The following is a 16,289-nucleotide window of genomic DNA, read 5'->3' as shown; positions in this document are numbered from 1 at the left end:
GCCAGTATGTTGGCAATGTCTGTAGGATCAGTAATCTTCACATCATTTTGAACTAGTTCTGAGCATATCTGGGAGTTTCCTCCCAGGTTTCTAACATAGCTAAAGAAGGCCTTATGATTGTCTTTTGAGTCTTTAGCTATTTTTCTCTCAAAATTTGCTTTGGATGATTTTATGAGAGCTCTTAGTTTTTACTTATAGTGATCAAGGGTGTCTTACCTTTTAAGGATTTTGCTCTATCTTGTAGTAGCTTCCTCCTTTTGTTGTAGAGTTTGTTTATGGCTGGGGTCCACCAGACTGGACGCTTGCCTTTGGTACAAAGAGTCTTTGTTTTGCTTGGGATTGCCTTATCCATGCAGTCCTGCAGGTGCTGGTAGAAGGCATTTGTAAGTGATTCAGCGGCTTGAGTACTGTTTTACGCTGGCTGGGGGGGCTTAAAGGAGACCAAACTAGTCTTTAGAAGTGTGAAGTCGGCTTTAGAAGTTCTTTACTGTGGTCTTTTTATTTCAGGTGGGGTGGGATGAGGACCTCCAGCGAGATTAGTTTGTGATCTGATCTCACCAGTGAGGGGTATACTTCCGGTGTTGAACATTGTGCTCCCATGTTCGTGATGATGAGATCAAGTATGTTTTCTCCTCTTGTGGGGATGGTGACTAGTTGTTCCATGGCATTTGAGTTTATGAATTCCAGGAACTTTTGGGCTAGGGTGTTTGGGCTTGAGTAGTGTTCCCAGTCTATATTAGGGTAATTGAAGTCACCTAGTATGATGGTGTTTGGTGATACATTTATCCCTCTAGTGTTTTCAGGAAGGCCATGTGAGGTTCCTGAGTTTGTGAGGGTGGCCTGTAACATGCTACAATTTGCAGAGCAGTCTTGCCTATGGTTAATTGCACCTGGATGGTCTCCGATGCATCGTGCGTTGCCACCAGTCTTGAGGTGTGGGTGTCCTTGATGAATATGGATACCCCTCCTTTCTTGGTATTGTCCGGATTTTGGGGCCGGAACGCATGATAAGAGGTAAAACCTGATAGTGCTGGGGTGCTCTCAGGAGCCTTGAACCAGGTTTCTGTCACTGCACAGACATCGATGTTCTCCATACTGAGAAGGGCCTCGAGTGCGTGCATTTTGAGATTTAGACTTCTGGCATTGAGCAGCATTACCCTTAGTTTTTTCCTTTTTTGTGTTCTAGGGTGGTAGGTTTAGAATTTGAGCCTTGCCTAAAAAAGGCACTATGGGGGTGGCAAGAGCCTTTGCCAATATCCGGAATCCCAGGGGTGACAGGTGCAAGCCGTCCCTTGCGAAGCAGCGTGGCTTGTCCAGCATGTCATCCCAGGCAGACACACATTGGATCCCCTTTGAATGACACCAGAGTTTAAGCCAATTGTTAAAGCTGATCATCTTATCTCTGTATTGTGGCATCATTCTTGGTGAAGGTAGGATACTGCTCAAGGTCAGGGTCATACCTGCCTGGGCTACATAATCAGAGAGCTCCTCAATGTCTCTTTTCATGTAGTCCAAGGAGGTACGTCTCAGGTCGTTTACACCAGCGTGGACAATGACTGAGTCGTATTTGTACCTGCTGTTGAGAGACCTGAGTGCTTGCGTTATGTGGCGGATTCTAGCGCCCGACACTGATAAAGAACTTGCTTCTAGTCAGAAACAAATGCAGCCTAGTATCCATTCCCTATAGCAAAACTAAAGGCATTCTGACTGCATTACAACTGCACAGAAGATATACTGTAAAAGAGTGTTAAGCAAGTTATGAATCAAGTGATGAACACCAAAACAAGGCTAGTTATGCAGGATACAATCAGCGTGGACAAAAAGTCAGCAGCAACTGCGCCTCTGAAGTAACAGAGGATAACAGTAATCCAGACAGTCAGAGGACCTTGGGAAAATCTGCCCCAGAGATAAACCTATACTAATCCAGGAAGCAAGTCAAGTGACCCAAGAAAAGACAAGTAAAGTGCACCATCCTAATTTATGCATCCTAGTGTTTGCAAAAAATGGGGAACAGTGAAAAAATGTCAACATCTCATCAGAAAGACGCAGGAAACAGAAAATAAAGCTCAGCAAACAAGGGGCAATTTGCAGAACAGATAGAGGAGCAAGTATGACTAAGTACCTAGAGCAGAACAATCTACGCAGACATTGAAAGCCCTGCAGCCGAGATATCCGGACCATGTACTATGCTTTGCAGAGACACTGAACTTTATAGCAAAATACTTCATCAGTGAGAATTAACATGCAATATGCAAAACTTTGCTTCTGTACTTCCTTTAGTTAAACAGTGAAAATTGAAATCTAGTGTGGTAAATTCAAAGAATTCAAAGACAAATTGCCACTGCACCACATCACATAAGAAGTTCCCATCACATCTACATGTTATATGATGCAATCGATGCCGAAACAATAGAAAGCAGTTAATCAGTATGCTGTGGCACTAGGAATGGAGATGTAAACATTAAACCAAATCAATTGTATCTACTTCAGTCTCGGGTGACTATACAGCAGCACTTAAAAGGAAGCTATATGAGTGGTAAGCAATGATAAATAGAGCCCAGAGACATCTTACAACTCACATTCATGATGAACTCCTAGCTGTTATGGATCCAACCACACTATTTTGTAAACACACTATAATTGTCATGTTATCTGTTACAACTGGACAACAATTCTCTCATCCACATTGTTAGATATGCATTTGGTTCTACTTTCATGTTGTTTTTACTTAAACCACTAGAGGTCAACATTTTCTTTTTCCAAAAATCATTTAGACTGCTTGCAGTTGTGTTTACTACAAAATTTACTGTGTTCTTGTGTAGGACTGATAAATATTACACTGCATATTTTATTTAGATTGCCTGCTGTCATGTTCCTAGCTGCTTTTATTTTAAATTTAACATTCATGAACATTATCTTGTTTTGGTGTATCAGTTTAGTAACCTCAGCATGACATTTGGGCAGAGTCCCTATTTAACCAGTTACTTAAAATGCTTCCCTAGATCACACTAATGAAGGTGTTCTGTTAGCACTGAAACCAGCTTCTGTTTGATATTTGAGCTTAGAATGCTGCGTTTGGTTTTAATTTCTTGCTTTTATTTAATGGAAATGGAATCCATGAACTGTTTTAATAGATACGTCTTTACATCTTTAGCTTACATCCTGCAATACTATTTTTGTTTTGCATTTTGTCACTCATCCCTGCTCTAAAGGCATTAAGAAACACAGACTCATACCTCTCAAGATTGCCTCTTTATAAAGAATGTTCCGCCTCTTAAGATGCCCATGTTCCCCACTGAAAGGGTCTATCACACATTTAGTGTCAAGGCTTTTTTTTTACTTATAGCCACAGTAAATACTGACTCATATTAACTCATCAAAAGACAGACAGTGGGAGCGTGGCTTAGATGGCAAGCTGAAAGCAGCAGAGTTCTTGAGCTCTGCAGTTTTCATTTTTTCCTGACAGGATTTTTTATTTAATTTCACCAACAAAGACCTGAAACTACTAAAATCAGATTTTGGAAGTTGTAAGCTACAAGTGGATATAATTTTAAGCTAACATTGTCTTATTTTCCTGTCAAACTTTAAAATAGAAGGGATGCTGAAACCACACACAAAGGAAGATTAGCAGCTCCAAATTTTTTCAGCAAAAAACACAAATGAAGAAAGTAATGCAGGCAATCCTTACTACAGTTCAAAACTTGGTGGGTAAAATAGACAAATTAAACTTAAAAATGGTCAATATAAAAGAAGATACCACCAAACAAATAACCTTATTAAATGAAGTCCTTAAAGAACAAACTGCCCAAATTGCTGGTTTGGAAGATTCTGTAACAGATACTGACTACAGGTTAATAGAAAGAGAGAAAAACATATAAATTCTTCTTCAAGAAAACACCAGAGTCATTGAAAAAATAGATGACATTGAGAATAGAACCAGCAGAAACAACATAAGAATCGATGGCATCCCGGAGCAGATGGAGGGGGACAATATGATTAATTTTCTGACTTCTTGGATTCCTAAAATCCTAAACCTACCTGAAGCCCTATCCTTCAGGATAGAAAGGGCACACAGGTCTTTAACTACAACTTCTGTATCCAGTAAAAACAACCATCCAAGAGCTGTTACTGTTAAGTTCTCCACTCAAGACAAAGACCTTGTTTTAAGGACTGACTGGTCCCTTGCTCCATTAAAAACTGGTGACCAAGCTATCACATTTGACAACGGCTTTTCACCCCTTGTAATGTCCAAAAGAAGAGCATGTGTCCCTCTAATAAAATCATTTAAAAGGGAAGGAATCAAAGCACAACTCATATTTCCAGCAAGAATAAGACTATCCCTGCCAGAAGGAAAGAAAACTTTTCACTCTCTCAAAGAAGCATCTACATTTGTCCAAAAAAAGGACCTTTTAAGTCAACCTGAACCCATGGATTCGTCAATGAGCCTAAAAAGACAAGCTTCAAAAAATTAGTGGACTATTAAAGAAAAAAGAAACCCAGAGACAAATGATTATTCAAAACTTCACATTTCATGCAAGTGTTTGCTTTCTTCCTTCTAAATAGGTTCATGGACTAGTTCATAGACTAGTACTAGGCTAACTGCCCTTGTTGGCCGTTTTTTTAAGCCTAGCCATTTACCCCAACTGAGAATCAAACCCTGCACCATGTGTTTGTAAGGCAAACATCTTAACCATTATGCCAACCTCCCATCCCATAATGTGGAATCATACACAGAAGTGATGTAACTTTTTTCTCTCTGCTATTATCTTTCTCACAACAATGCTAACTTTATAAATAATATATATTACTCAAAATTCAAGTAAATCAAAATCTTATCCAACTGTAAACTACTGCTTTATACTTTTATCTCTTTATGTACATGGCATAGCACTAGTGAAATGGTATAACAATCACTTACTCATTTCATATATTTATATGTATTTCTTTTATACCCTACTTATTTCTTCATGTATGTGCCTTCCCTTTTTGTTTAAGTCTTAGTATCATAGTATTTAATCACTGCAGGAGAGAGAGAAATGCTCGCTGTGTTACTGTTAAGTAATTAAAGAAAGTGGTGACATTTTATTATTGTATATACATTTGCTACTTAACTGAACTTCTGCAATGTGCTCCATTTATAAAAAATCACTCACATCTAATTACCAACAACTTATAAACTCAGTTACTAGTCTAATTGACAGTTGCTACAGACTCTTCTTCACATTTGAAGACAGACTAACTGTTACCTAAAATCTTATTCATTGGCCAAGCTGCAAGAATTCCCCCACCTGTCAAAATAAAGCAGAAAATTAGTAACTTACTACTCAACTTCCATTGGTATCCCCCCAAAAAACAAGAATTTCTCTTCTCTGGGACATCACAAGCTGGGATGAATGAGGTATGGGGTTTCCAAATATGATTTTTATTTAAACTCTGCATTTATTAAACTTGGGTTGCTTTGGAATACTACTTCTTATACATCATATTGGAAATCAATACATGAAACCTTACTTCTTAATAATAATAGGACATTGCTTGAACCATATACTCAAATACGTACAAAGATCTTTATATGAATTTTAAATATATACATTCAAAGTGAAAGGTCAAAATTTGTTCTCACACCTCTTATAAACCAAATATTACTGTTGTTTAAAAAGCTTATGTTTTCTAATCAATTAATTACGAATGTATTAATAATTATGTTCCCTATTGCTTACAAAAATGAATGTTAGATATCTTTTGATACTCAGAAAATGTTAGAATTTAAGAAGGGTGACCTATTATATTGGAATCAATTTCTCTCAGCTAGTAAAATAAGTTCTGCAGACTATTTAATCAACAGGTATAGTTTGCAAAATTGCAACTGGCTCGACATCCAAACTTGTAAGGATTTTATACATAATAAGCTTGTACCCTCATTGGAGGCATACAATAAGAGTAACTTAAAAATCTTGGATTTTATCTCAACAATTATTAATAGCTCACCCAAGAACAGTTCATACATATCTGTTATTTATGAAATTCTCAGAAATTATTTTAGCAAAATTAGATATTTCTTTTTGGAATTATTCAAGTGAAGTTAATCGACAAGTATTCTCAGAAAAAGATAAAAATGTTGTTTACAGTCATTGAAGGAATCCACATCTTCCGTGTTCTGGTGTATACACACATGGACGTTTTTACATAGATGTTTTTTTTTTCATCCCACACAGAGTAGCAATAATGTACAAGAAAGATGAAATGAAATGCTGGATATGTGGACACCCCGATGCTGACTGGATACATATGGTTGTTAATTGCAAAATAATTTCTCCATTTTGGTTTGACTTTAAATATCTTTGTAAGGCTCTATGGAATGACATCTGTATAATTTCTGACTCCCTTATCCTTTTCAATGTTCCTGAAGTCATTCCTACAAAACAAACATTTTTACTATGGTCTGTCCCTCTCTATAGCAAGGAAAATTGCTACGAAAAATTGGAAATCCCAATCTACTCCTGTCTTTAAAGTTCAGTTTATTCATCTTGTGAAATACATTTGTTAGAATGAGATTGCTACTATAAAAGTAAGGACTAACAACACAACTCATCATTTAATTGCTTGGACAAAATTGTCCAATCTGTTAGAGAAATAATAAGTGCACTCCTATGTATATTGCATTTTTAGTTTATGGACATTGTATATAGTTTATTGTTTTTTCTTGTTACTATACTGTTAAGTTATTGTGTTATAAAATTAATAAAAACATTTTGGAAAAAAAAAAAGAGAGGCAGTGTCCACAGTTTGGTGATGGAAGGCTGAGAGCTACAGACACTGTGGGAAACACTGATGACATGACCCTACTCTAATTATACTAAGGGGAATAAATATGTGCATGCACAATGCTGGCATACTCAACACAGCAGGCCACCATATACATTATACAGGCCACACCTTCCTCTACACAGTAAAAGGCATGTACAGGACTAGGTTGCAATGGATCCTGTGGCTCACTTTGTTGTCAATACAATCTACATACACTATATACATGCAGGTCTACATCTTCATACTGCTAGCCTTATATAATGTGCAGAGACTGAGAACAATCTTGCGTGAATGAATGCATGTATAAAAGCAGAGAAGACTGTGTGTGTGTGTGTGTGTGTGTGTGTGTGTGTGTGTGTGTGTGTGTGTGTGTGTGTGTGTCAGAGAGACAGAGATTGAGATCAAGAGAGACTGAGAGCAATCTTGTCTGAGTGAATGTGTATATGAAAGCAGAAGAGAGTGTGTATGAGAGAGAGAGAGAATGGGCTGTCTGTAAAATTGTTGTGTTTTACTTATGTATTTCTTTTTTTTTTTACTTACTTATTTCTTTTTTTAAGTGTTATATTATACTGTATTATTTTTTTATATATATATTTTATGTAAAATGCTTCCTCCAACATCCTTAACATATACTACAGAAAGTTTGAAACATTAGGCAGAGGAACTATTTTACATCAAAAATATACAAAAAAAAATATAATACTTAAAAAAAAGTAAGTAAAACACAGCAATTTTACAGAGACTCCATTCTCTAAGTGCAATAATGCTCGACAGGGTGTGTGTTAATGTGTAATTAATGCCCTTCCAGGGATGCAGAGGCCCTCCCCCTGCAATGTTGGGCCTTATAATACCCCTGGGTGAATGTTAATTACACATTAACACACACCCTGTTGGGCATTATTGCTTACTTAAGTGTTTGCAATAAAGTTAGGTTCAAAAGAGCAAACTAAAGCCAGCCTTTAGTTAATCAAGTAACTGAAATTTCAGCAGTCTAATAGCCCCTTGCCTTTGCAATGTAATGCTCAGCCAAATAAGCATCCTCTGCAGACATCTGTTAAGATGCACTAAGGTAGATCGAAACTAATACAAACAAACAAACATGTAGCACAAAAATTATTTTAGACCATATCTGCATTTAGGTAGCAGAAGGAAGATGGGTATGTTGCTCAAGATGTGCCTGCTTATCCAGATCTAATGTCATAATAGCAAGAGCATAACTTTCATATTTGAAGTAATGAGGGCCATATTCATTAACTAAGAGAGCTCCAAGTGTATCCTCATGGGTGATTATCCTCATAAGGACATATGCCTTGTAATAGTGGTCCTGAAGAAAGATCTACATTTAGAGATTACATCCATGCAATTAGATAGCAGGTAGTGAAGATCTGAGTGAAGCTTAGCAGACAGGTAGATCAGGAAAGTTCTGAAGGGCCAAGCTTTACCAAAAGATGAGACCTAAGCAGAGGGAAACAAACTTGCCATGAGCAATATGGGGCTGTGAGTATGCTCCTAGACTTGCTCACCTTGGATTTCTGAAAGAATTTCAGAACAACAGGAAATGAGGGACAACATAAAAGAATCCTAAGATCATTTCTGGGTGACAGTGTCCCTGGGATGCTTCCCAAGAAGACGCAAAAGTATAAGGGAAAGGACATTGCTGAATTTGGCATTCCCTGAAGATGCAAATAGGTCACATCAATACTTTTGTTAGGGATGGTATTCCACTTATGGACAGAGAGACCACTCATGTGGCATCAGTAAACAATGACTGAACCTATCAGCTATAGAACTGCCTTCACTTGGATTTAACTGACCATCAGAAAATAGTTGATAGACATAGTCCACTCCCAGTTCCCACACTGTCTCTCAACAGAGGGGGTAAAAGTTGGTTCCCTTGTCTGTTTGTGTACCAAAATAGCAAAATGAAGGAGAAAAAACACCCTTGCAAATCAGTAGTAAAAGAATAATGTAATAAGCTAATGCAAACCACTACTAAAAGAATAAGTAATAAGCCAAATACTAACTATTGCAAGTGTGTGTGTGTTTGTATACGTGCAGATGCACATGGTTTGGTGTGCGTGTGTGTGTGTGTGTGTGTGTGTGTGTGTGTGTGTGTGTGTGTGTGTGTGTGTGTGTGTTTAAAGAGTCACATGTGCTTTTGTGGAGATGGGAAGGACCAAAGTATTTTCCTGATACTGAGTAAAGACTCAAAGACTTTTCTTGCGTCTGGCCTAGCTTAATGGTAATGTCCTTTCTACTGACGTTTTACTGTCAGTGTTTTATTTTATATATTGCATTTTTTTCATTCTAATATGAGAAATGAGTTAGGCTGGCAGTGTTTATTTCTGGGGCAATGTGCATACATATATATATATATATATATATATATATATATATATATATATATATTTATATGCACACACACATGTATATATATATATATATATATATATATATATATATATATATATATATATATTCTGTGTGCAATGCATGAAGTAAGACTTTTTTTACATGAAGCAAGTGATGCATGCTGTGTTTTAATTTATTCTTTTTTTATCATGACTTTTTTCTTTTCTTAAAAGTAAGTGTAGATTTAGCTTTGGAATTTGCTTTAAGTGGGCCAGTCCATTTTAAGCTGTATGTGTCTGCGCTTTGAGTGTGCTTAGAATAATCTTTTATTTTGACTTTTACTGTGTAAGTTAACTATGGTGGTGTTAAGGAATTTTTCATAGGAATGATGACCTGAAAAGGATATACATAATGACATGGCAAGGATGTGGCCACTGCTGATGCACTAACATTACAGACAATTACATAAATAAACAATAATATCTACACAGTAAAAGAAATACTCAGTTTTTCACATTTCACACAGAAGCACAGATAGGCTTACAAGCACAGACATTCACATGCGCGCGCTCTCTCACACACGCACACACACACACACACACACACACACACACACACACACACACACACACACACACACACAATCATACATGACAAGAGGGAAATGATCAAAATCTGTGTCAGATTTGACATATTATTCTTGTAGTCTTAGAAAGCTGCTATCAAAACAGGTTTTGTATTAGCTTGTATTTTCTAAATAATATAAAGTGTGAATCTCAAATTTCTAATATTATTTCAAGACTTTAGTTCTTAATGGTTTACTAGTAAAACAGAAAATTTATGAGGAACAGCCAAAATATATAAGGCATAAATTTGGGCATTCTGAAAATTATATAGACAGTTGAAAGGTATGACTCATAAACACACACTTAACATGAATGTGTGTGTGTGTGTGTGTGTGTGTGTGTGTGTGTGTGTGTGTGTTTGTATGTGTGTGTCTGTCTGTCTATGCCTGTGCATCCACATATTTATGGTACACAGACTGCTGCAGTTCTTCATCCTTTCAGGCTTAAAAAGTGCATCTCATTTGAAATGTATTGTTTTAACTAAGATAAATCCGATTTGATCTTGTGTTCTATAAAAATATGTTATGATATACATAGCGAAGCAGCTGATGGTCTTGTTGACTCATAGCAAGAGTGCCTTCTGTGCAATGTGCATGCCCTCCCTGCATCTGGGTGGATTTCCTCTGAGTGCTCCAGTTTCTTCCCATATTCTATAGACATGCAGTAGGTGGATTGGATACTAAATTGTAGACGTGTGTGTGAGTGCCTGGTGTGGAAGAACTACCACAGCAGGGCAAGCTACCAGGCAGTGTAAACCTTGGATCTAGATGATTGTCATTGTAGAAGTGACACCCTGACCCCATGTGCAAAAATGGGAAAAGGGGTTGTGGATGGATATAAAAAGTTTTGTCTGAGAATATCCGACAATGAGTAGTTTTCCTTCACAACAATTATATACAGCATAATTATCTTGACTGTGTTTACTAGCAAGAAGTCTAGAAACTGATTAATGATTGGCAGCCATTATAAATTGAGCATTTACATTTTATCAGGACAATTCAGTTTGACAAGAATGGTAGTTAAACAATACCATTGTGTTTAGACATATTCATACCTCATTAGCACAAGTTGTATTGCTGAAGCCAGTTCCAGAGATGGTTATTTCATCATGTACTGTTCCACTGGATAGACTAATGTTTGTAATGGTGGGGGAGTAACAGCTGGAAATTTGAAAGAATAGTCCACTTTCATTAAAAGTAGTACTGGGAGTCTGAGAGCAGTCAGGAACAGCTGCCAAGCAATTATCTATGGATCTCTGATTACGTTGTATTCCTTCACAAATGAAAAAATATATAACATGAAACTTTTTATATTTGAACATATATAAGTAGTAAATGGTTTCATTTAATCATGTTATAATTTAGGGAAGCAACTCTAAGGTGGGTTATTTTCTGGAGAATACAAAAAATTCTTAAAGCAAAACAGTTCTGGTGAAAAATTAGCATGCTTATAAGACGGAAGATGCACTTCCATGTTACAATAGTGATTTTACTGCAGTATCCTAAGAAACTATAACACACACAGTAAATGCACTGAATATTCATGCTACATTTACTACTGCATACTCTACATTTGACAATATTTATTAAATACGAGACATAGTTAATCATGCAAAAGAACACCACACACACAAAGCATCAACATTTTGCACAGAAAGCTGATAGTGCTGCAAAAATCATCATACTGTTTGAGTTCTGTGAACCACACAGGCTGCGCTATTTAACATGCTCCTAATTTTGACAAACTTTGACTCTTTCACAACGATCAAAAAGTTAATGTGAAGGGATATTAATCTCATAGCCATACTTACCTTTTCCTTTCTGCATCCTCCAAGACTAAGTCCACTCAGCAAAGCAGAACCATGGCTGTCCAATAATGCTACTAAAATAAGTCTGGAACCATAGCACAGAGGGACAAAGTCTTACCTATGACCTAGGTGACTCATGCAAAACTTGTGGCATGGACACTGGATGAGCTGGGTGTGTGTGTGGATGGGCTTGAATGACCAATGCTAGTTCACCCATCCTGGGAGGAGGGATCACTTCTGAAAGGGGATGGGCAGGATCATGCAGTGGTGAAATTGCTGCTGGGTTATATGTCAGGCTTATGTGGAAGTATACCTGCCTCTCCCTGAACAGGCAGCCATTGCAGAGTCTGCAAGCTGACTGCTGGAGAGAGTCTGGTTGGGGAGAGGACCACTACAAGACTGGAATGTGGCCCACTCTTTAACACCTCACTCACACTTTCTAGATGTATAAATGGACAAATAAGATGCCCATACAGGAATGAATGTCCTATTGGACTCCTTCCCAGTCTGCAGATGCCTCGCTCCCCAGCCTAGAAGATAAAATGAGGGAATGAGGCACAGGAAGGAAAGCCATTGGACAAATGTCATGAGAGAGAAAAATAATGGCAATAAAATGGGAAAGGCTGTGATACAGTGGCAATACATTTGTAGCAGTCAAAATGGTGAATTAAGCTTGGAATAAGAATAGGACTTAAGAAAAATTGTAGAGGCAGAACTTGTTGCTTCTCCCAGAGCATTCTGAATACTCTTTCCTGAAGTATAAACATATTTGTGTTATGTGTTTGTGTGTTTTGGGGAGAAATTGTTAAACAATAATGTCTTTCTACTTTTGATGATTTTCAGGTCTGACAGGATGTGACTCTGGAAGCACAGTTGGTATGTGGTATTGTACATGGCAAGTGGATGGAGAGGAGACTGTCAGTGTACACAGCTATCACGTAGTGCTTATGGAATCTGTTGAACATGAGGAAGGTCTGAGGTTATGTCTGTCAGGCACAGAATATCCATGGCTTGTGATATAATTTTTCATTTGTTGACACAGAAATCCTCCATGTGCACTGCTGATATATGATGTTTTCCGGTACTGTAAGCCACAGTGACCCACCAGGTGTGTGTGTGTGTGTGTGTGTGTGTGTGTGTGTGTGTGTGTGTGTGTGTGTGTGTGTGTGTGTGTGTGTGCGTGTGCATACAGGAGAGTTGCACTGGACAGCCCTTTGTGCAAACAGCAACAATCAGAAATGCATTACTGTGGCCATTATTTAGATATGGGTACTGAGAGGAGAAATCATTGAACTGAATGAAATGGTACTAGGTCAGAGATCTAAACTTATTTATCTGTGTAACACAAAAATCTCCAAAGAAACATTAATAAAACCAGTAATCCACACAAAAACATTAGGAATGGACTGTGCAAAGTATTTGATTTAAGACAAACCAAGATTAGCGCTTTCATTTTAGAACATCTAAAACTTCCACAGATAAAACAATTCCATTAACTCGAGGCTTATATAAAGTTTTCAAAATAATGAGATTAATGAAACAAATCATGTGACAGCCAAGCCCCCATCTAAAAGCAGCATTTAAGGGAACATAAACCACTTATTTAAAAAACTAAATACTTAACAACTGACCATATACAACTCTATCTATATAAATTTAAAAGAACTAGAATATTCATAAAAAGGACTAAATACTTTGATCCCTTCATCTAACTAATGCCTTTAATTTCAATAAACAAGCAATTAAGGTTTGCTCACTTAATCCTGGCAGACCCCCAATGTTAAACTGGAGCTGACAGTAAAGCTCTCTCTTCTATAATAGAGACCAATGCCCTCCAATGGGGTTCACTTTTTCCAAAATGCTAAATTTAAATTCATACACCAGAAAATCTTGAACATGCTTTGAGAGTGCATTATTTTCTTTCTTTTTCTTAATATCGTATAGATGTTCATACAATCTCTTCTTCAACTTTCTTTCAGTTTTACCTATATAAAATCTGGGGCATGACTGACATAGAGTACACACACAATTAAATAAATAGGAATTAATAACAAACTTTTTCCCCTCAAAGATCAATTTACAATAAGAACATCTTCCACATTTACACATATTTAACTTCTTACTAATATTAACGGGTCTTGAAAAATCATCCAGTACATTTTTTCATATTTTTAGAAAGATCATCCAATATGTTTTTCATATTCTTACGCCTTTTATATACCCTAAGTGGTTTTTCACTAATCTTTTGTGGAATTTGCCTGTCATCTTTTAGAACAGATCAATTTTTCTCAAAAATCCACCTTATAAACTATCTGTATTATACATGGTGATAAATTAATTTTTATAAAAGTTTGTTGTTATTAATATTACTGCTCCCTATAACAGGATTTTGTACTTGCATTATATTTATTTTTTTCTTTGAAATGGCAATTTAAGATGGGGGGTAAAATGCACACGCTCTCTTTTATTAATAACTTTATACATAAGATTCTCAATACAGTAATCTGGGTATTCCCTAGTATTAAACATCCCCTTCAGAAGCATACATTTGTCCCAGAAATCACTGTCAATTGTAACTATTCAAGCTGCTCTCACAAACTTCAATTTAATGACTGTCTTCTTCTGCATATAAGGGTGGGCAATAGCAAAATACAAAAAAGGCATTCGAATAGGTAGGTTTTAGAAAAATATGAGATGTAAACCTATTAATGGCATTTTTACATAGCCAAATATCTAAACAGGGTATATTAACATCATCACTTTTGTAGGTAAATTGCAAAAAATCAGTAGCCTGCTATCCTTTCTTCATCCCATACCACAAAGATACAGTTGAAATATCTAATGTAAAATTTATACAAATTCATAAAACTGTGATTGAACAAAAATTTCTTCTCCTATTCAGTCATTATGATGTTAACAAATAGAGCCCCACAGGCTGAGCCAATTGCTACTCATTTGCATTGTAGCAGGAATAACTGGCAAGAAAGGTCAGACATGACAAAACCCCCATACATCCTGAATATACATAGGATAAAGCAAGACACTCCACAGAAACATGCTAAAAAGAAAGGTATAAAAACTCTAGTCAAGACTGTGTGTGTGTGTGTGTGTGTGTGTGTGTGTGTGTGTGTGTGTGTGTGTGTGTGTGTGTGTGTGTGTGTGTGTGTGTGTATCAACTGTGTAGGAGAGTATGTGTGAGATCAAACAGGAATGCTCTGCTAAGTATTCTGATATCTGTACCAAAGCAGCAAAAATCATGTGTTTTGAAGTATGCAAATAAAAGTCAAAATGATAGTTCACCCAGTGCAAAAAGTAATTTTACCGGGCAAGATAAAAGAGTTTCACGGGAAACAGTTTGCCTTCTAAACAGCTCAATACATTAGCAATAGAATATGTAGTGATGCTTGTTTATTGATTTATTTATTATTTATTTCACATTTGTTGACCTGGATAATCCAAGTGAGCAACTGCCCTTTTTTCAGCGGAGGCCGGGGAGAAAAGCACCACATAAAATTTAACATCGAATTAAGATATAAAAAAATATAAAAATTCAAAATACAAGTAATTAACAACAATGATTTAGCAAAATATAAAGCTATCTAAGTTAAGAAGTAAATATGCGGTGGGTGTTACTGATAGAAGAAAGAAAAAATTAACAATAATTAACAGATTAATACAAACAAGTGTAGATACAATTGAACTAGGACCAGGTAAACTGGTGAGATCTGATAGTTCGAAAGTTAGGATAGTTGTTAGTAGGCTTCTGAGAAGTTTAGTATCAGTTTGAATTATGAACCAGATGTGTCATAATTCTAATATATGAGAGCCAAGGTAATAAACAAGGCAAGATGGCAGGTGACAAGTATAGAGTAGAGTTGGGGTATGGAGAGAAGTAGAAATAGTGAGATGAAATAAAACGAGAATAGCTTAAAGGATAAATAGGTGTTAGTGGGAGAACTAAGGTAGATTTAGGGAGATAAGGTAGTAAAATAACTGCGGGGGAGTGGGAGGGCAATAATTATAATAATTAATCAGAAAATTATCACACCAGGAAATAATTAAAAGGTAGTCTGTAATGTAAAATGCACAGTATGAGCAAAACAATTTCTATACAAAGAAAATAAAGTAATAAAGAAACTAGTTATTTTTTCTAACTGTAAATACTAAAGCTGAAGTGAAAACTTCCGTGAAGATGGTATTCAGAAAGGATATCTGTCTAAGCCAAATGGGCAGCTAAAAGATTTTGAAGCCAGAAATGCTTGACTTCTTTCTAAGTGATCAGGGAAGACCTCAGCTTCAGGAAGATAGGGTAGTCCTGTTGTATCAAGCTGCCAGAAATTTTAAATACACAAAAAAAGTTGTATAATAAACATATAAGGACCCAGAAATTTAAAGTTGGAGACCAGGTGGAAGTTTTGGTTTCCACCGTGGAAAATAAAATTCTGACTACAGGGCAGGGCCCATTGAAATAATAGAAAAAGTGAAGGAGACAAATTACAGCATTAAACAACACTGAAGAGTATTCATTAATATTAATCATTTTGGTTTCCACTGTAATAGCCGTAGCTATATGGCTTATTTCCTGCCAAGAATATGATAAGCAGCCACGTTCCAAAGCTTCAGGGCATCTTCCACACACCCAAACTGTCAGGCAGCTTGAGTTGAGCTGACGAGAAGACAAGACTGGGCATGAAGCC

At 36.6% G+C, this 16,289-nt stretch overlaps 1 protein-coding gene across 1 annotated transcript in view; it reads right to left on the bottom strand.

The window, feature by feature from the left end:
- Positions 1-16,289, bottom strand: part of PKHD1L1 (PKHD1 like 1) — a 1,597,738-nt gene that overhangs the window by 567,936 nt on the left and 1,013,513 nt on the right. The window contains exon 40 of the mRNA XM_044066249.1: positions 10,840-11,057. Coding sequence (XP_043922184.1) covers positions 10,840-11,057 — 218 coding nt within the window. The remainder of the gene's footprint in view (positions 1-10,839; positions 11,058-16,289) is intronic.

Source organism: Protopterus annectens, chromosome 3.part1 (genome assembly GCF_019279795.1).
Source record: "Protopterus annectens isolate FY-2018-M chromosome 3.part1, PAN1.0, whole genome shotgun sequence".
Lineage (NCBI taxonomy): Eukaryota > Metazoa > Chordata > Ceratodontiformes > Protopteridae > Protopterus > Protopterus annectens.
The sequence above is the reverse complement of the archived record's forward strand: the minus strand, read 5'-3'. Positions and strand labels throughout refer to the sequence as shown.